At 49.0% G+C, this 20441-nt stretch overlaps 1 protein-coding gene across 15 annotated transcripts in view; it reads right to left on the reverse strand.

The window, feature by feature from the left end:
• Positions 1-3523: 3523 nt before the first annotated feature.
• MAST4 (microtubule associated serine/threonine kinase family member 4) overlaps positions 3524-20441 on the reverse strand; it is a 521544-nt gene continuing 504626 nt past the window's right edge. For all 15 annotated transcript variants that reach the window (XM_059694451.1, XM_059694454.1, XM_059694452.1 and 12 more), the window contains 5 exons: positions 19718-19947; positions 19007-19129; positions 12649-12785; positions 10261-10442; positions 3524-9941 (listed from right to left, as the gene is read on the reverse strand). In XM_059694451.1, coding sequence (XP_059550434.1) covers positions 6055-9941; positions 10261-10442; positions 12649-12785; positions 19007-19129; positions 19718-19947 — 4559 coding nt within the window. In that variant the 3' untranslated portion in view covers positions 3524-6054. The remainder of the gene's footprint in view (positions 9942-10260; positions 10443-12648; positions 12786-19006; positions 19130-19717; positions 19948-20441) is intronic.

The following is a 20441-nucleotide window of genomic DNA, read 5'->3' on the forward strand; positions in this document are numbered from 1 at the left end:
CCCCCTCCCCTGTCCTTAGAATGTATACTCTGCCCAGCGGTCCCACGGTGGGAGCCATGTTCAAGGACACAGCCTGAGAAAGGAAGGTGTTGTTGAGACCATCTAGGCACTATGTATGACTGAACCCAATTAAGGCCTCTATACAAACTTTTAACATTCTGGCAGGCGGGTGAGAAGATCTACTCTTGTGTGGCCACCCAAAACCAGACTTGTTTGTACGTTCTCTTATTAAAACTGCTACCTACCAGGCTGGAGTGGTCTGCCTTGTCCTTCGGTCTCTCCTTGGCCTCCGAGTACGGGGGCCAGTTTGCAAACCAACATGCAGGGCTTGATGGAAAACCAAACCCAAAATGGCATGTTAACATGATTAGTTCTATAAATTAAAGTACATGCACACAAAATAACACCTATTTTGTAAGAACACAGAAAGATCACCCATGTAGCATGGTGGCCTAGGGAGTGGGAGGAGGAAATAGGAGGGAGTGTAGGGATCAATTAAATGAGCCTTGGTATAAGCCAAGGTCGATGTGCCAGGAACTGTGGAGTAGGATGACCTCAATCATTTGCCCCTGAGGGTCTCTACTGCATGTGCGCACATGGAAAACACCAATATGGCACACCCATAAAATGAAATGCCATACAGCCATTGCATGTAATATTGCAGGCCTGTATTTATAGAAATTGAAATACAGTTGTGATTTAATACTAAGCAAAAGAGCAGGTTACCAAACACGCCATCTATTATTTCATTTTGTTGGAAAAATAAAAAATCCTCTGTAAGTGGGGGAATGACAGGGCTGATGGGATTTCAGTGATTCAAACATTTTTCTTCTTGCTTTTCTGTATTGCTAATTTGCCTTCAATAGCTATGCACCATGCAATAAAGAGGAAATAAGAGGTTCTCTCTTAAAGACTATTTTTTTATATATTTTTATTGATTTCAGAGAGGAAGGAAGAGGGAGAGATAGAAACATCAATGATGAGAGAGAATCACTGACTGGCTGCCTCCCGCATGCCCCCCACTGGGGATTGAACCTGCGACCCGGGCATGTGCCCTTGACCAGAATCAAACCTGGGACCCTTTAGTCCGCAGGCCGACGCTCTATCCACTGAGCAAAACCAGCCAGGGCTTAAGAATATTTTTGCTTTTATAAAAGTACAATAATAAAGAGGTCACTGGCTATGAGAATTTACTGGTACTAAAAGGTGACTTCTTCCTAAGGCTTTGTTTTCCAATGTCCACAGTCAGACCCCAGTTTTAGGGGTTGCTCTTTCCTTTTCCTCGAGGACAGAGGAAGCCCCACTTATTCTAAGGCTGCCCACTTGAACGGTCCAGAGAGCTGGGACTCGCATTACGGATGGCGCTGCGCTGATGGACGTGGATGGGTGTCCACATGAACTGCCCTGGGTCCCAACAGGAGTAAATCTGTTTCCAGGCCAGGAAAGCCACTTCTGCACAGCAGTTTACACAGTGTGTGTGTTCCGAAGGGACAGCTTCCAGGCAAAGATTTAGACGGGTCAGGGCTGGCGGCCCTGGTGAAGCCAGCCTGACAGGAAGAGTTGGAAGCCGCAGCTGCCGGCTTCAGGCCGTGCAGACTCTTCGTCCTTCGCCTCCCGGCTGCTGACAGCCATCTCCAGGCAGCGCTTAATGAAATCTGTTCAAGGCTTTCAGCTTTACAATTAATCAACTTTTTGTAAAGCTGTGTGGGGCAACAAAGAGTAACCAAATGCAACAGATCTTTCTCTTCCCACATCTGAGCAGCCTTGACTGGCATGTAAGGGAGTGTTCAGGGAACTGCAGTCTTGGGAGCAAATCCCCTTTTGGAAGTGCTTGCCTGCATCCACATATTGGAATTGACAGCCCGCCGCCAGCCCGTGACGTTAGGAAACAACGCTCTTGTCTTTCGGAACATGTGGTGGCGGGATCCGTGAGATGTCTTCCTCTGAGGGCTGGTGCTGATGACTCCAGGCTAGAGTTGAAGGGCCATAGAACTTGAACCTGGGCCACACTGACTGACATTCAAACAGCAATGAAACTGAGATTCAACAAAGCTGTGGTCATAATATAGAAGGTGTGTTCAGTATTAACTGGGGTTAGAGGGACAAAATGACTGCGTGGAGGAGTGAATTAAAAAGGGGGGGGGGAAATGAAAGACATCTGTAATAGTGTCAACAATTAAAAAAACATGGCAGGAGGGAAGTTAAATTTGAGAACTGTCTTACCACTAAGTTCCTTAATAGCAGGTCTATACTGAAGGAAGCATATTTCTGCAGTTAATACAGCGACACTTTTTTATGTTACATTTGTGAACTGAAAATCCTAGATGGGAAATTGCCTACTGATTAATTTAAAATTAATAAAGGAGCCTATTACTTAGAACGAATAGCTTCCTTGGCTCATGATTTCCCACCAATCATCACATTAGTAATTTTGCACCAAAAATTCAGTTGCTGAATTTTTTTCAGCATGTAAAAAAGATGAAGTGGCGTACCTCATTCCCAGAGGTCCCTGGAACTGAATTAAATTCCATGACATCTGGTAATGCTTATAAAGGTCAAGAGCTTTCAGACCAGAAAAAATCTAGTTTCTAACCCAACCTCTTTACAGGCTGTACGTTAAGAAATTACATAGCCTGTCTGGGTCTTTTTCCTCACCTGTAAAATGGGGTGCCACCACCATCTGGTCTGAGGATTGTGTTTGGGCTCAAATGAGATGGTTGATGAAAAGCATCTATCTTGCCCAGGACTAAGCACATACATATTAGACATTATATATATATAATGTCTGATATTTCCTATGTAATAAGGATGGAATATGCAAATTGACCATCACTTCACAACAAAGATGGCAGCGCCCACAGCCAATAAGGAGGGAATATGCAAATTAATGCAACAAAGATGGCGGCGGCCAGCCCGGAACTAAGGCGGGAGGTGGCGGCCAGAGTGAAGGCCCGGGTCCTAGATGTCGGAGGGAAACCGGTGCCAGTAGCCAGGGGAAGGAAGGCCTATTCTTGCACGAATCTTTATGCAATGGGCCTCTTGTAATATATATAATTCTACCATCTATCTATCTATTATAGGCAGACAATAAGTGTTGGGTTGCTTCTTTCCTTCCTTATGGCTTCAATGGTTTTTAATTATGAGGAGACAGGAGGGAAGAAAAGGAAAGATGCGAGGACAAATGGTGATTGATGGAGCAAGGTTCTGGGAGAATCGAGGGAGGTGGTGTCACTGAGAAAGGACAACTTTTCCTGAGACCGTAGGGAGATGGTGAGTGTGGCAGCTGAAAAGTTTTGCAGGCAAGGAAGAAGGTTGTTAGAAAAGAGGAAGGAGATAAAGGAGACTTAATCTTGCAGAATGAATGGAACATGTTTGTGTAAGTTAAAAAAAAAATTGGCAAACCTTTCCGCTCAACAGAGCAATCTACAAAAACCCATGATTTCCATAATATAGTTATATTCACTAACATTTTAGAGATAGTATGTATGTGTGTCTATGCAAAAAAACCACACCTCATTAGCCATTACCTTTTCATGCTAAATTTTTATTTCAATGTTATGCGACCGCATAAGTATAAATATTTCAATATACAACAATTAGGACATCCATAGGGAATTTCTTAGAGAAAATAAGACTGCAAACACTTTATTGCACAGATCCTAACAAACGTTAAGCTGGTAAATCTATCGTTGGGAGCACTACTGAGGGGCACGTCTTACAATCACAGGAGATGGACCAGAGGGAACACAGGAGGGTTTCTACCAGCTGACCGGAGAGGTTACCAACAACAGACAGTTATCACGTGAACGCAACCTTAGTACTCTTTACTCATCCAAAATGCAAAAACGTATTTGGCAAAAATGATAATATACTATACAAAATATACATAGATATGTCGTTTGTAAACAAGCACCTAGCTGTGCTTTAAAGGAAACTGGACAGTTAAGAAGCAACGGCTGTAAACCATGAACTGCCTCCCCGAAAGCCCTGTCTTGATGTCTGAGTGCAGAAGCCTTGGGTTATGACAACCAACAGACACAGATATGAATTATAAATGTTGAGACCACTTTTGAAACCCACTTAAGTTCTTACAAAATATTTGTTTCTTCTACAACTGATGGGGAATGGCTAAAACTACATGGGAAAAGATAGGGGCAAGGAGACTTTTCCTACTCTTTTTTTTTGTTTTCCTTTTGTCATTGCCAACTCATTTTACAGTGAAGGACAACCAAGCTAGTTAAATTATGCCTTTGTTTTTGGAGTGGAGTTTACGGCCCCGATAAATGATTTACAATCCACAGGGCCATAGGATGATGCTGTGCTTAGATGAAGAATTTTATAGCCTAAAGATACTAAGACATCCCCGAGGGGGCTTGGGTGCTGAGTTAGTATTCATTGGTAATTTTTTTTTCCTCTTACAAAAACAAAACAAACATTCCTGCTATAGATCCCAAGCATCTGATAAATACTTATCTGTGTGTATTTTCTCTTAGTACTTAGTGCCTTAGTACTTATGTCAGCAAGCGACATCTTACAATACAATACAAACCACCAGGAAAACTGCAACGGAAAACAAACAGAAAAACCCCTTCAGCACTAAAATGATTGGACAACTTCTACACATTCCATGGTATACAACATTTAAATAAGGCTTAGCAAAAGTAAAAAGGACAGTCACATTCAAGCACCAAAATAGCTCCAACAGGTCTTTTTGTTACAAAAATGCTGCTCTTTATTAATACAGTCTTTTTTTTTTTTTGCATACAAATAAAGAGATCGTGTTATGAAATGTATGGAGCTACTCGATGCGTCCGAAATGAATGTGAAACCCAGGAACTTGCTAAAAACAGCAAGCTTCATCTACAACATAAGGCCCCAGCTATGTATTAAAAGGTATCTTGATGTCCTGATTATTTCTTAATATATATGCCGTGATGCCAAAATCTACCCCCCACCCCATTTCCCGTCCAAAAGCAAATTTAAAACCTCTTCCAATGCCTGGTGCTCAACCGAGTAAAACTCAACCTAAGTCCTGGCAGAGTTGCGTGCAGCCAGTAATGTCCCTTTTTGTCTGAGAGCAGAGCTGGTGCAGGACTACAAAACGTGTGCTTCTTAGACTAGCGACTCACAGCAGAAAGGCCTGAGTTTAAGAGCATGAGCAGGAGAAAATGCAGGAGAACAGACATCAAGATCATGTGTGTTTATAAACCCCTCTCCCCCTGGGGTGAAGACCCGACAGACACAGCCACAGACGAGGACGGCTGGCCTTCCGACAGGCGGACCCGGGCGCGAAATGCCCACTAGGTAGGATGACCGTGAAACAAACGTGGCTACCTCCACGGTCTGGCCCTTCCTGATGGAGGAGGGATCTAAATGCAGCAATTAGAGAACCTCTTGCTTTGGATCTGGAAACACGGGCAGCCAGATACAGTCCTATCAACATCTCTGGTTACAAATGCACATAAAAACTCACAAGCTACGGTGGGTAGGGCTTTCTTGCATCTTTACCTCTACTTAGGGTGTTTTAACTTAGGAACATGTAGTCTTGAAACAGTCTCTCAAACCACAGACAAACACTTGTGGTGGATGCGTGTATATACACGAACATGGGTGGATCTCTACTTTCACATACATCCGTTTTAACCTTTTGCTTCAGTACTACATCATGGTAAGTGGTAAAGCAAAAATCTTCTTTTTTCTTTTTTTTTTCTTAAAAGAAAAGCTGTCATAAATGACACAATCAGCAGCAAGGTACAGACTCTACATCCCAAACCCAACACATGGCCAGATATTTACAGAGAAAATCCTTTCCTCAACAACCCTCGGCTGTGAAGGTGTTTATTGTTTCTTGTACAAACACTATCTGGTAACAGCTACACCGGTGACCATGGGGCAGGCATTTGGAAGAAGGTCCCTTTCTTTCCACCTTCTCTCCCACTCCCCTCCTTTGGCGAGGCTCCAGGCTCGGCCTGCGATGCTCCCACAGTGCTGGTTTCGAAAGGTAGTCAGGACTCAGTGACACGTTCCGGGAGGGTCCCCCCAGGGCCTGCCCCCTTAGGAGGCCTTTTTGTGAGGGCTGCTCCGCAAACCCTCTTTCCCCCGCCTCTGCCGGACCACGGAGTCCTTCTCGGTAGAAAGGGCGACGGGGCGGTCTGTGCCGGGCACGGGGGACGGCTTGGTCACCTCTCTGCCCGCGTTCTGTTTCCTGGTCTGAGGCTGGGCCGGGGCAGGCTCTCTCTCTTTGGTTTCTCCTGGGGGGGCAGTTACTGAGAGGGCCCTGTCCCGGGGCCCGGCGCCCCACGCCGTGGTTGGGTTGGGGTGCTGTAACTCCACCGTGATGGAGGAGCTCCTGAAGGAGGGCAGGGAGTCGCTCTTTGTCATGTGGCTCCCGCCATCGCCCCCAGAGGGGGGTTTCCTCTGGTCCCTGCTGCTGGGGGCTGTGGGCTCGGCCGTGGCCCCGCTGGTCTTGGCCGAGGCGGGGTCGCTGCTGGCCGTGGGAGCCTCGCGAGTGAATGGCCTGGCCTCGGGAAAGCTGGAGGAGGTGCTCAGACACTTCTCCGGGAGGGCAGTGGGCCGGAAGGAACTCTGCCCGATGGCCGAGGGCGACCGCTTCATGCCGCTGGGCTTGCCTGCCTCGGGCGGTGGCTTCTGGGCACTGAGCCCTCTCCCCTTGGCGTCTGGCAGGCCCTTCCCCGCGGCCCCTGCCGGCCTCTCCGTGCCCCTCAGCCTGGCCTCACCCTGTGCCAGGGGCAGGCTGGCCTCCAGCTTCCTGCCGTCCGTGGGGCCACAAAGTGCTTCCATGCATTTCTTCCCTTCAGACTTCCTGTCTGTGGTGGCGGCCAGGGGACTAGGGCTCTTGTCTGTCTGTCTGCACGGCGGGGGGCCGTCTCTCACAGTGGGTGGTTTGGGGTGCTTTGGAGATAGGTTGAGCTTTTCACTGACAGTGGGAAGTTTCTGGTCTACAGACTCGCTGACCCCGGGGTGTCCTTGCCGTGGCAGATGCACGGGCCTCTCCAGCGCCTCCGGGGCACGCCCGCCTTCAGTGGGCTTCAGCTTGATGTCCAGGGGACCCGCTCTGGGGGGCAGTGAGCCTGAGGGCCCACTTCCTCCCTGGCCGATCACATGGCTGGCTGTGTTCTGGGAACCTGGGAGGGCAGGGTACACATTCGACACGCCCTTACTGCTGCCCTTCCCGTCTCGGCTGGGGCCGCTGGGGGAGCTAGGGCCGCTGGAAGGCTGTGTGCCAGGCTCTTTGGCCACCGCAGCCCCCATGCCCAGCCTCTGGGAGGCGAGGGGCCGGTCTGGGTGCTTGGACTTGGCAGGGCTCGGGTCAGGGGCAGGCCCGGGCTTGTGGCTGCTCTCACCATGCACAGCAGCGGGCCGGGGCGGGTCTGGGAGGCCCAGGCTGGGCTCTGCAGCCCAGGGCTTGCTCCCCAGCTCTCTGTCTGAGGAGGGGCTGGGTGCGCCGCAGGGCTGCCTAGCCGGGCTGGGCAGGTCCTTGGTGACGGGTGGGGGCTGAGAGCCGCTGCTGAGCCGCTGCTGCAGCTGTTCTTTCCTCTCCGGTTCCCGGGGATCGTCTCTCTGCAAAGAAGGGAAACTGCGGAGCCTGTCACTCTTCCCACCCTCTGGAGGCTGCAGAGACTGCCTGGCAGGAGGGGCTTGCGATGTGAGTTCCGGGCCGCTCCTTCCCTTGCCCAGCTCCCGCTCACAAGGCGTCCCCGTCCCCACGGTGTGCAAAGAGGGGTCCTCTCTGGCCAGCGGCCTCAGCTCCTCTCGGCCATCCCTGTGGCTTGGTTTCCCGCAAGGCTCCCGGGCTTTCTCCGTGGCCAGGGTCTGTGTGTGGACATCGGAGCGGGCCCCTCCCACAGACGGGAGATTTCTGTTGTCACTGGTTTTAGCAGCTGGTGGAGGGCTCGGCTCCACAGAGGGCTCTCTGCGGACGGCGGCCCTTGCAGCCTGCGGCTCTGTTCTGGCCGTGGAAGGGCCCCTCTCCGTCGGTTCCCTCCCACTCGGCTTCTCCCGTGAGGGGACACCTTCGGGCGGGGGCGGACCCGGTGCCCTGGATGGGTCGGCACCACGCAGGGTCTGCCCCAGCGCGGGCAGGCATTTCGTGTTGGAGCTGGGATCTTGGCGTTTGCTGGGCCCGCCCTCTCTCCGCTGGGGATCATTTTCCGTGTCTGCTGCGGGGCTCCTGGTGGCCTGGGAAACGCTCCTGTCCTGCTTCAGCGCTGGGTCAGGCTGGGGAGCCGGTGGTGAATTCTGGAGACCCCGGCTGGGTGGCAGGAACCGAGGCTCGAGCAGGTAGGACTTGTTCACCTTGAAGCCAGCAGGGGAGGACTCCCTCTGACCAGCAGCATCTCCCTTCCTCCCATCGCTGGGAAGGGCGGGCGGCGCAGCAGGCCCCAGGGCACCGCCCGGGCCGGGGCCGGGGCTCTGCGTGGGTTCGGGGGAAGGCAGCTCCATCTTGGAGGCCTGAGGTCCAGACAGGAGAGCAATGTCCAACGTGCCCTCGATGGGCTTCAGGCAGGACACAGACCTACCTTCCAGCTTGTACTCGGAGGGGCTTTTCCGGACAGGGGGCTCGGGAGCCACCGGGCCCGGTTTCTCTGCCCCGCCGTCCACCCGGCCGGCCAAGGCCTTGAGCGGGACGAACACCACGCCGCCCATCGGAGCTGCATGGGCGCTGCTGCTGAACGCCCAGCTCTCGGAGGCCGGCGCCTCCTGCTGCCCGCCCGTGGGCCGGGCCGCGTTCCCGGGCAGGCACTCATGGGCACTGGAGGTCATCTTGGGCTTGAGCAAGAGACAGAGGCTGTCATCTTTGTCTTCGAGGGACACTTTCTTGCGGAGGTAGTCCATGCTGGCCAGCTTGCTGTCTAACTTGTCACATCGGAGACACTCCTTGGCCTGGGGAGCCTTCTCCACAGCGTCCCCCCTCCCGGAGGCGGACCTGTCGGGGGAGGGACAGGGCCTGTCTTGAAGGGTGCTGGGCACAGAGGCTGGTTTGCAGTCGCAGGTGCCCTGGCTGTGGTCCGCCGGGGCCTGGGCCCGGCCCGCTGCCGCCCCGCCAGAGGCGCTGGCCGGCTTGTGGAGCGCACCCTTCAGCAGGCCGCCCGGGGCCAGGGCCTCCTGCCCGGCTGCTTTGTTCTCAAAATGACTGGACCTTTCCAACGTCTTCGGGTACATTTTCTTCTCCCGCTCCTCTCGCCTCACCGCAGAGTGGTTTTCCGAGTCGCTCCCGAGTGCGTGGGACTTCGGATGGGGTTCGGGTTTCTCCGGGAAGCCGTCTGGTTTCTTCACCACCACCTTGGCCTTCAGCTTCTCTCGGTCCAGGTCCTCCACGGACTCCTGCCGGCCCAGCTTCCGGGAGGCGGGGCGCTTCAGGCAGCCCTGCTCCACCGGCCTGGCCCGGCTGAGGGCGGGCGTGTCGCACGCGGTCTCCTCCAGGCTCTGCAGGGTCACTTCCCGCTGGGAGGGCTCCCGCTGCACCTCCTCCTGGGTCACCTCCAGGCTGTGCTTGCGGGAGCACAGGTGCTTCTTGTCGCTGCCGTAGGCGGGGGAGAGCTTCTCCTCGGACTGCACGCGCTTGAGCAGCGGGGACCGCGGCGGCTCAGCGCTCTTGGGCCTCACGATGTGTCTGACGATGGTGGGAGGGGAGTGCATTTTGCTGGGAAAGGCTTGCACGATCTTGGCATTGCCCAGGGGGGGTCCCAGCAGAGGGGACGGGGACCGCTGCGGGGAGGTGGGCTGTGGTGTTGGAGACGGGGTCCGGGCCAACGGGGAGAGCGGGATGTTGCCAGCGGACTTACGCCTTCCCGACCGGTAGCGCTGTCCGCTGAGTTTGGGGGCCAGGCCATGGAGCGTGCTGGGCCGGATGTGTCCTGACCCCGCTGGGGAGTTGGGGGCACTAGAACTTGGGGAGCTGCTCTGCGAGGAGTTAGTGCCTGGGGGTAGAAAACAGAATGCTGTGAGCAACGGCCACCTTCCCTCCCCTTCCCACCCTCCAGCCCAAACTGCTTCAGGCAGAGGTCAGGCCAAGGTCAGCAAGCTGTCAGCATCCAACTCTAATGAATGAACGCTTTTTGGATAAACCTCCCTACACTAAGTTTTAACCCAACACTTCCTGTCTTATTTTAATGGTCCGAAGAGCCCTATCTAATGACCTCCAGGCAGGAATAATCCTCAGGGGTTTCGGGATTTAAGACGGTGACTTTGACCTCCTCCCAACTCCCCCTTGCTGTCCTGGCCAGGAGACTCACTCACCGGATGGGAAGTCGGGGGTGGAGCGGTAGCTGGGCGTGGGAGATCGGGGAGACAGGCTGTGAGTGGGGGACCCCGGGAGGCTCTCCCCCGACGACAGCGATCGGTTCAAGCAGGAGAAACTTCGGCTGGTGTGGAGTAGAGGAGAAGGCTGCTTAGCTAGCTTTTTGAAAAGGGATCTCCTCCTAGAGTGAAAACAAGAGAAAACGGATCAGATTCCCTGTCCAGAGCCGCTCCTGCCTCCGCACAATCCCTGCGTTCCAGTCACACCTCTGTGCCGGGGGCGTGGTATGATGGCAGATCCTATTAAAGAGTAGGATCCCACTGTTTTATTAAAAATGTTTGGATGACTTAGAAAGGAAGATAGCACACTATGGGAGCTCTCTGAATTCCAAACCCTTTAAGACGAGCTGGGGAAATACATTAAGTATATATTCGTTTATTTACTGTCAGGTTTATGAGGGTGTCCTTTGCCTGAAGGCTTCTGAGTATGTGCCCCCAGACGCTGACACACCTTCACTAAGAGAGAGTACCCAGTGAACCCCTGGAGGAAAAACCATCCCGGATGTAGGATTCTTTAGTGGGGACACACTGGGCAGAGGCTTTATCTGTGAGGGCTGTTTGCTGGGCTTATCCCGCTGTGGGCTCCTGACTTCCTAATGACAGCGCAGGCTGCGCATTTCCATAGACACGCGGGAAAGGTGAACTGAAGCTTATCCTATCAGCAGGGCGGCAGCCGCCTCGCTGCAGCAGAAGCAGATGTGTACTCAGTGCCCAACAAGCACAGCCTCGAGCAGAAGGGGCAGCCTCCCGCGGCTCAGAGGTGCAGGCGGCTGCGCGGGCCTCCTTCACCCTCCCGCAAGCCCGACCCACCCCGGGGAGCGTAGGCAAGAAGGGCAAACACTGCTACCCCTGGGAACAGCGTGCTCTATCTGACTTACAGCACAAACGAAATAGAAGGCACACATAAAAATGGGAGCATCTCAGAATGTATGTGTTGTGCTGCATGCGTGTGTGATTTTAATAAAAGTAATGAGGCCACGTGGGTTAAAAAGCCAAACCATTGTATAAGCTTAGAGTGAGAAATCACCACCCCCATCCTCTGCCTTCTTTTGCCCCCTCTCCAGAGACAAGGAGTGTGTCTTCGCCCATCTCATCAGTCTGCACATTGCTAAGCAGTGAGCTTACATTACTCTTTAGTTTTTCCGTCTCAGAAAGTATCTGCTGCTGTCCTACCACAGAAGATGAGAACTAACCTCTTCTGCAACCCCCTTCCACCTTCTGACCAAATACACTTCCCCTTTATTTTTATTCCTCTCAATAGATAAAAAAAAAAATTTTGGTTAAAAAAAAAAAGGCTGGGCCGAAACCGGTTTGGCTCAGTGGATAGAGCATCAGCCTGCGGACTGAAGGGTCCCGGGTTCGATTCCGGTCAAGGGCATGCACCTTGGTTGCGGGCACATCCCCAGTAGGAGATGTGCAGGAGGCAGCTGATGGATGTTTCTCTCTCATCGATGTTTCTAACTATCTCTCTCCCTTCCTCTCTGTAAAAAATCAATAAAATATATTAAAAAAAAAAAAAGGCTGGTGTTTTCTTTGTTGTAAGTATTGTTCACAGCTGGGCCATGGGAAGCTTAATTCTATTTCCTTTCTTGTACAGCTTTGTCTTTCCAGGAGTCGATGAGCATACCTTTTACATTTGCCTTTTCCTCCTACATTTCTATCAGAAAAAACCCTCTGACTATGATCAGACACATCAGATTCAAGAGGGGAAGGGAGAGCGGCTGCAGCATCCTGCAGGGAGCACATCCCGACAGCTGCCTGGCAAGAAACGCCCGCCAGGGACGTGTGCCGCATCTTGCATGCAGCACAGAGAGGTGCCCACGATGCCTCCCAGACAGCCCACGGTAGCCTGGCCAAACTTCCAGTCAGTAAGACAAAGCCCTTTTATTTCTAGGCTTATTTGGATGCTCTTAAGATGCAGTTATTTCCGAATACCTGGCATTTAAAAAATACCAGCCGTTTTTCGATAGTGCAAAGGACATTATTAAATGAAGATTTAATGTTAAGAACTGCTTGAGGGTCCAGTTCCTCAAATCCAACTCACATGGAATGAAGTCTAGAGGCTTAGCAAACACCCAAGAGCTTTTCACAGCTCTAACACGTGAGATAAAGCAACCTGAATCACAATGGTGAGGTTTACAACATAGCTACATAAACCTTTCCACTATGAAAAATAATGCTATTACGAATATGAACTTCCATGTATAACTATATGTGAACCACAGCATAAAAATCGCTCATCTATAGCATTTAAATTAGGTAGGGAGTAACTCTCCTCCCACATGGGTATCCACTGAACTCCCAAAGAATAACACTGCTTGAACTAACCGTTCTAGACTCTCTTTCTTCTTAGATTTCTTGCTCCGCCTCACCATCCGGCTCTTGTAGCTGTTTCTCCTGGCTGGTCCCGTTTTGATTGATGTGTTTTCAAATGGGGTCGTAGTGATTGACACCTTATTCCCACTCTATGAAAAAAAAAAAGAGATGGTATTAAAGGGAAATGCTGTAATAAAACAAGATGAGAACAGAGATAGGAGGCTCAAACACAAAGATACATAAGGACATACACACAAAAGGACCTCCATTTCTAAATAACCCTTTAAACTAGGAAGTCCTGGAGAATGCAAACTGGGTGGAGACACAATGGAAGGTTTCTTTAAGAGGGTGGGCTCTGATCTGAGTTCAAATCCGAGCTCTGAGACCTGAGCCGGCGGCTCCTCCTCCCTCGCCTCCACTGCCTGTGCTACCTCACAGCTGAATCACACCTTCTCCAGGGCTCCTCTGAGGACCACATGAAGGACAGAGCCGGTGAAGCCCTCAGCCCCACGGTGACCCCCGGAAAGGCTCTATAAATAATAGGTAGCGTCACCCATATGCATGAAGCATAAATAATGTGCCCAGAGCTGTCTCCGTGGTTGATTTATTTTTCTTTTTTCTCATGTTTGTGTTTTTCCTTTGACCTAGAAATCAAAGAGTAACAAAACTGAAAGAGACTTATTTTTTCATTATTTTAAAAGGTTCCTTTTCTATCACCATAAAACCTGCCGAGCTGGAAAGTTTATGCCAGTGAGCACGCAGCAGCCTCTCTCCACCCAGGCACCTGTGGTGAGGTCATCCCGTGGGCCTCGTGCGCTTTCATGCAGTCCTGAGCAGGGGGTTCATAAACAATTTAAATCTTAAATTATTCTAACATCTGGTTTTATGTTGTTGTTCTTCTCATTTCACATTATAAAACTTTGAAACACTTTGCCTTCATCACTGAATATTCTTTAAGAATGCATTTTAATTGGCTGTATTATAATATTCTGTGAGATGGATGGGGCAAAATTTAACTATCTCGCTACTGCTACTGCTTTCTACTTTTCAATTTATATAAGAGTTGAAATAAATGTCCTTGTCTACATATCACCGTCCTAACCTCTGACATTTTCCTTAAACTGGGCAATTAGACTCCAGGCACTGAATCACGCGGCCTATCCGAACTTCTTAAAGACCCCCGTACAGACTGGTACACTATTTCCCAGAGGGTTTATGTCAGTTCACACTCTTGCCGGCAGCACACGGGTACCTATCTTACCACAGGCCTGTCAGAACTGAATACTGACATTAAGCAAATTACCAATTTTATAGGAAAAAGTTATGTCAAGTTTTAATCTTCATTCCTTGACAATTAACAGGCTGAATGTTGTGTCACTGATTTTGGTCATCTGTGTTTCTTTAGGAAATGTTCTGTTCACATCTTACATCTAATTTAGTATCTGAGAGTCTTAGTATTTTGTTATTGATTTTAGAGTTCTTTATATAGTTAAGAATATACAGTCCCATACCTAATGCCATAATTATAAAAATGTTTTATGGAAATGGATTTGAAATTGAAAGAGAAAAAATTATTTTTCATTATGAGAGAATAAATTATATATTCTATATGCAAAATGACAAAACTTTAAAAATAAACCTTTATCTGATAGTAGAGACTGGCATTCTATTTATATTTAAATAGAAAATTCTTGTAAATATGAAAGGTCTACCAATGAAGGTTGTTTGGGATGGGGTATTCCTTCTCTTCACAAACTGAGTGAAAGCATACTAAAATTTTGTTTTTTCCTATGCCTCAGGTAAGGATAGGGCAAAAATGTGGCATTTGGAGCTTATCTTTCATTGCAGTGCTTTCCGATCTTTCTCCACACTCACTCAGAGTGGACACACAGGGCCATAATGATCACTGGGGTGTTCTGTCTTATGGGCTACCGAATCCAGTCTATACTTTTCTATCATAATTAACATCGACTTCTATGTCTTTAGAAGAAGATAACAATCCCACCTGGTATTTTAAAAGCGCGTTATGGATATTGAAGTATTTTTCACGTGATCTTTTACCAGGCCACGAGGGTTATTTTTTTACAACCCTATGAGGTGCAAAGAGATTGTTACCCTTCCTTGCATTATAGGAAAGGAAGGCAGATTCACAGACATTCGTCCTTCCCAGGGCCACAGCGCCAGTGCAAGAGCCCAGAGCTGGCTGTCCTGACCCTCATCTCCACTGCCCGCTCCTTATGGGCAAGGCAGGCCCTGGCCCTCCCATCTGCCGTGTTCCCAGCAGAGTGCATGGCTTGTACTTGAGAAAAAGTGGTGGTGATGGAACAGGCCCTGAGCAATCATAGAATCAGACTGTCAAGAAGAAATTAAGGAGATATATCAAAACACTTTAGAAAATAAATACAGTTGTAACCAGGAATGCTAAACCAGAACACATCACTAGACTATACAAATGTCCCCTTTGCGAAAACCAAACCCAGTTTTCTCTTTCTTGTTTCTACATGTGGCTATTCCAGAGGACAATTCACCCAACTTATGGAAATACAATAAGAGACAATGTCCCCAGATACAAAGATGCAGAATACCAATAGCTAGTTAGAAACGTTAATGATTGTGGAAATGATAAATGACTAGAAGATAGCTTCACAGAGAATAGGTGACAAGTAGGAAGCCTGCCACCTGGTGGATGCATCAGCTATAGCGAGTGCTGCCTAAACTCGGCACAATGTAGCTAACGGGGTCAGTTCATCCTCAGGACTGGACGTTCTGTTGGCGAATGAGCAACCTCTCATCAGAGAAATTCTGGGGTACTTGTTTAAAAATAACAAAAACGGGGCCAACAGACTGTTAAATGTTCAGTTAGTTCTCTTTTACTTCAAACCATTTGTGTGATTAGGGCACAGTGGGAGGGAAATTATTTCAGCTGATGGAACTGAACACAGAGCAGAAGTCATCTACCCAATCTCTTCTCTCCATCTGGCTCCACATTAGTTAGCTGTTGGCCTTGGGTACCTTGAGCTAGGCTGTTCTCCCATTTATTTCTTTGCAAAGTGCACATGGGGAAGAGCATCTTCCTGCACAGCCGTCTCCTTGCCCTGATCCACACCCTCCACAACCTGGCCCCAGCCAGCTGCCCACTGCATCCCTTTTCTGAACCCAGGCTCCAGCCACACTGGTGTACTCATGCATCTCTAGCACGCGAGCTCTCCTGTGATGTAATCTCCTTGTGATTTAATGCCCTCTCTTTGTATTGCCTCCCCTTCCCACATACTAAACACCAGCCTTCACAGCCCGTCACAATGACCCCTAACTCCTCACACCTGTCCACCTGGAGGAAGGCCATCACTCCTTCAGAACTCGGGCCATAGGTACAGTCTGTTGCTTATGTTTAACACTTGGACTGTTGCCTGGAATTGCCACTGTCTCGTCTGGGAACATCGGACGTTAAGTTCCTGGCAATCGGAGAACGTAATGGAGGAGCACTCTGGAACGGTGCTCAGGCCGGCAGTGCCGGGTGCAGATCCTCTTCTGCTCCTTCCTGGCAGACAAGCTTGGGCTGCTTGGCTAACACCTCTCTGCTGTACCTCTTCACCTCTAACAGGGGGCATTTATATTCAAAGTGCCTACCTCCCAGGGTGTGAGGATTCCCTGAGCCTAGTCACCTAAAGCACTATTTCCTATTACACTTGCGTGTCATTTGTTGGAGGACCCTTGCAGTCCTTAGCACAATGCTCTGCACATTTCGGGGCTCAGCAGTTATGTGAGGGTGGCAATAATGAGGCTATTTGATGGTCCCCACTTTAGTATCCAGAGGTTCCCCAGAGTTCATGCAAATGAAAATTGTGCTTTATAGGGCTTGTCTTATGCATTGGGGATTTAAACTAGCGCTATCCTAAGAAGGCAGCCTGGTTGAGAAGAGAGTTTCCTGGATTAGAGAGGCTAAGCCAGGCAGGTTATCACGTGAGCAGGAGATAAGACTGGGTTAATACGGCCTCCACTGGCCACTACAGCGAGGCCATGAAACAAACATGGAATACACTAACCATGCTCACAGTCGGAACGATACATAAGTAGTGTGTTTCTAAATACACACATGCAGCCCTGTGTGATGGCTCTTCCTCCTTTTGCTAAGAGTGCATGAGCTTTTGTAAAGTAGTCTGTGGGTATAATACCCCACGTAAGCAGCATCCAAGCACGCTGAAACACAGCTCTCAAACCAACGCCCCACCAGCGATGGCACAGAGGAGCCCATGTTGACACTAGACACTTTGCACGCTGTCGAAGACTGCTGGGTACATTTGGAAAAAAGCTGCATGATTACACAGTTCACTGGGAAGATAATTAAATCCCTCGTATCCTCTTTGTTTCATTACAGTGGCTACTCCTCTTGAGTGCTTCCTTTATGAACAAGAGGCAGGATCCTCTGCTTGGATCTGTGACAGCGTGCGTGGCTCCGAAGGGTGCCAGTGGCTCGCCACTCCAGTGTGTCTATGCAGGCAGCAGGCAGCTTCAGAGAACACCTGACTAGGTGCAGGAATGGAAGCGCTCTGTAACCAGATGCGATAGATGGAACCGTGGGATTCTGCCAAGAGACCTTGCCAGAGAAATGGACATCCACGTTTCAACGAAGCATAAAGGGAGGTTTTAAGACACAGAATCCTGTTAGAATACTTTATCAAATAGATGATGAAAATAATCAATTATGTCTCAGCATCTTTCCTACAGGCTGCTGTCAGGTCTGCTGTGTGTTCAACATGCCCACGGCTGATTTCTAACACTGCCTAGGGCTCTGCAATGCTCTCCTCATAGTCAGCCCTGTTCCCTGGTGTAGGGGAGAAAGCTATCTAGACTTAGAGGATGCCCTGCGAGCATGGATGCCAGCGAATCTAGCCCCCAGCCCACGGGACACCTGAGCCCAAGATGAGTATCTCATTAATGCTGTGCATCAGTCAATGGCAATAACTTCTCTACAACCTGCTACTTCACAATGGACCCTTGAACATACACACTATTCTACTCTCAGTACCTGGGCCAGACTCAGGGAATGACAAAGAAGGAGGAAAAAGGTCACTGAACTGAACTTATTCTGAAAGGCTTTCCACACCCACTTCCCTGTAATACCTCCCAAGTTCCTCATTTTCTTTCAAGTTCCAGTTAAACATCATTTCTCTGTGATGCCTCTTCCACTCACAGAATGTTTTCTCCAAAAGTATGAGATTCCTCCCTCTGCTATAGCCCTGAATGGTTTAGTTGAATTTTATCCATTTACATATCTTCCATACTCCTTGAGGGCAAGAATTATACCTTAATTCCTGTGCTGCTACTTTCTTATGGTACCTGCTCAGGGCCGGTGCTCTAGGAATGGTCTGAGTACATGTTATCTAAATGGCAGGTATGTGCACAAGCTTCCTCTCCATAGGCCCCAGGTGAGCTGCAGCGCGGGCTCACACCAGGTGCCTGGCAGCCCCTTACGGTGCTCAGGGAGCAAGGAGGAGGTCATCTGAAAATCTGTTGAACTGTAAAGCAATCCTACAACTAGAGACACTGCACTCTAATTGCAGGAAAATTAGCCTTTGTTTCTTAACAAAATATAACATCAATCTCAAATTCATCTTTATTTGTTTTAATCTAATCTCTGTTTGGAGCTAAAACTTTATATTCTGGTGTCAGCAGGTGGCAAAGCAAAGAACTCAGAAAAAGGAAGGGGATCCGCGTAATATTCATTCTCCTCTCCTTTCATGCTTCCCGTGATCTTCCTCCTCCCTGGGCTTTAGTCAGCTTTAAGTAGAAAGTGATCTCTATGCAAAGTCATTTGCATGGAGGGAAATGGCTACTGGTTGCCAGAACCCATTCTTCCATTACCACCTATGTATACAATTGGTAGTAGACATGTTTCCATTCACAATTCTGTCTTTCCGAGGAAACCCAGCTCTCAGGCTCAACTTTCAGATCAGACCCCATAGCTTTACACCACTCTGTCTTACTCCACTAGAATAAAACCTCTTGAATGTTCCTGAGCAAAATCACCTGTACTTGACTTCCAACCAGATTTTTCTATGTGAAGTACATAAAACAAATTTTTCTTTATAATTTAGGATAAGAGGCAAAATTAAATTAGGAGGTGATTATGCAGATATTCATGATATAAACCCAGAGAATTCCTATCTTTGTCTTTGACAATAAACCCGAGACTACTGACTAAGTCCTCAGTAATGAGCCTGCATGTGTGGCACTACTGACTAAGTCCTCAGTAATGAGCCTGCATGTGTGGCGTGCACTGAAGAAGGACCCTGGGACCCAGGCATGTAATTCTTGGTACCAGTTCCTTCTGGCTCTGCCCGTCTGCATGGTCGTGACATAAAGACAGTACCTTCAGCAAGAGCTCTATCACTTCCGTGTGGACGAGTCCGTGCACCGGCTCTCCATTGACGTGTGTGATCAGGTCCCCGGCCTTCAGGCCCGCCTGGCAGGCTGGGCTTCCTTCTTCTACGTTCTGAAGTCCAAGAGGAGAGGGCATATTAGTAAGCAAACCAATGACAACCCTAAGCCTACTGCTTCTAGTGCCAGACTATTCCAAGTTAAGTACCAAATGATCCTAAGCTCCTAAGAGTATTAAAAAGGCATGTTTCCTGCTTCTACTGTCATCATCCTAAAACAGGGTAATTTCTATGTTTTCTTAAAAAAATTCAGGATATTATGAAGGTAGTTTTTGTGGGGGTTTTTTTGTGTGTTTTTTTTTAAAGGCGGTCAAGAAAAAACAAACACACAGGAAAAAAAACAAGAACAAGAGAATAAAGAAGGATGGAAATAGGACTGTCTTTGGCCCTTTCAACCAGCTTGGTACAAAGAGTAGACAATCAAATGTAAAATCTGGATAGAACTACGCAAAAGGATTTCTTTTTGCTAAATTCAATTGTGTCCTATACATCAAGGGAAAGAGCATGAAAGGAAAGTGGAACAGGTCCCAAATACCAGCTTCACAGGAAATATATTCGCTGTTATGTCTGTCTTAGCCAACTCACCCATTCCCCAGTTTGGCTGGGAATAAAAACCAACAAGGGCGAGAGACTGCTGGTCTTACCCAAACGATGTGGTGCACTGTGTAGACGTCACTGTCGCCCACGTACACCCGGATGGCTCGGATGGTGAACCCATAGTTCTTCCCCGAACTGTGGATGACCACGGGCTGATGCGGACTGGCAGAGGCTGCCGACGAGTCCCGGCTGGGAGAGGAGTCCCGTGAAGAAGAAGGGTCCGAGGACAGGGAGTGGGGAGACATTGGGCTCCCCAGTGGGGAAACGGCAAACATATCTGCAACAAAGAAGCCAGTCATCAACACCCGTGCTGGCCACACACGCATGCATGCAGCCAGCCCCCACCACGTCAGCCCTGCTGGGATTGGGAGTGAGCGTGGTTGCAAAACAAATGCATTCATTCTAGCAGAAAAGTAAAGGAGAAATAATATAAAAATATCCCTATGGGTAAGCAGTATGGATTTCAAAACAGAGGTCTGCCAAGGAAACTTCGAAAGTGTCTGTATTTTAACGAGCTTTCATTTCATAAACTAAAGGTATAATTGCTTAGTTCTCTATGCTAATTAAAACACACACAACACTTAGCTACTATCTAGCTGTGATGCTATTTAATGCATTTTATTTCACTTAAAGAAACAACTCATAGATGCACGAATTTGAAGTTCACGCCCACAGAGCAGACCGTGTGGACTAGAGTAAAAGATTCTCAGGCTCCGACTCTTGCCCTAAACAACTTTGACGTGGTCCTTTTCAAACACCCCTGGCCAGGAA

The sequence above is a fragment of the Myotis daubentonii genome, chromosome 4 (genome assembly GCF_963259705.1).
Source record: "Myotis daubentonii chromosome 4, mMyoDau2.1, whole genome shotgun sequence".
NCBI classification, from domain to species: domain Eukaryota; kingdom Metazoa; phylum Chordata; class Mammalia; order Chiroptera; family Vespertilionidae; genus Myotis; species Myotis daubentonii.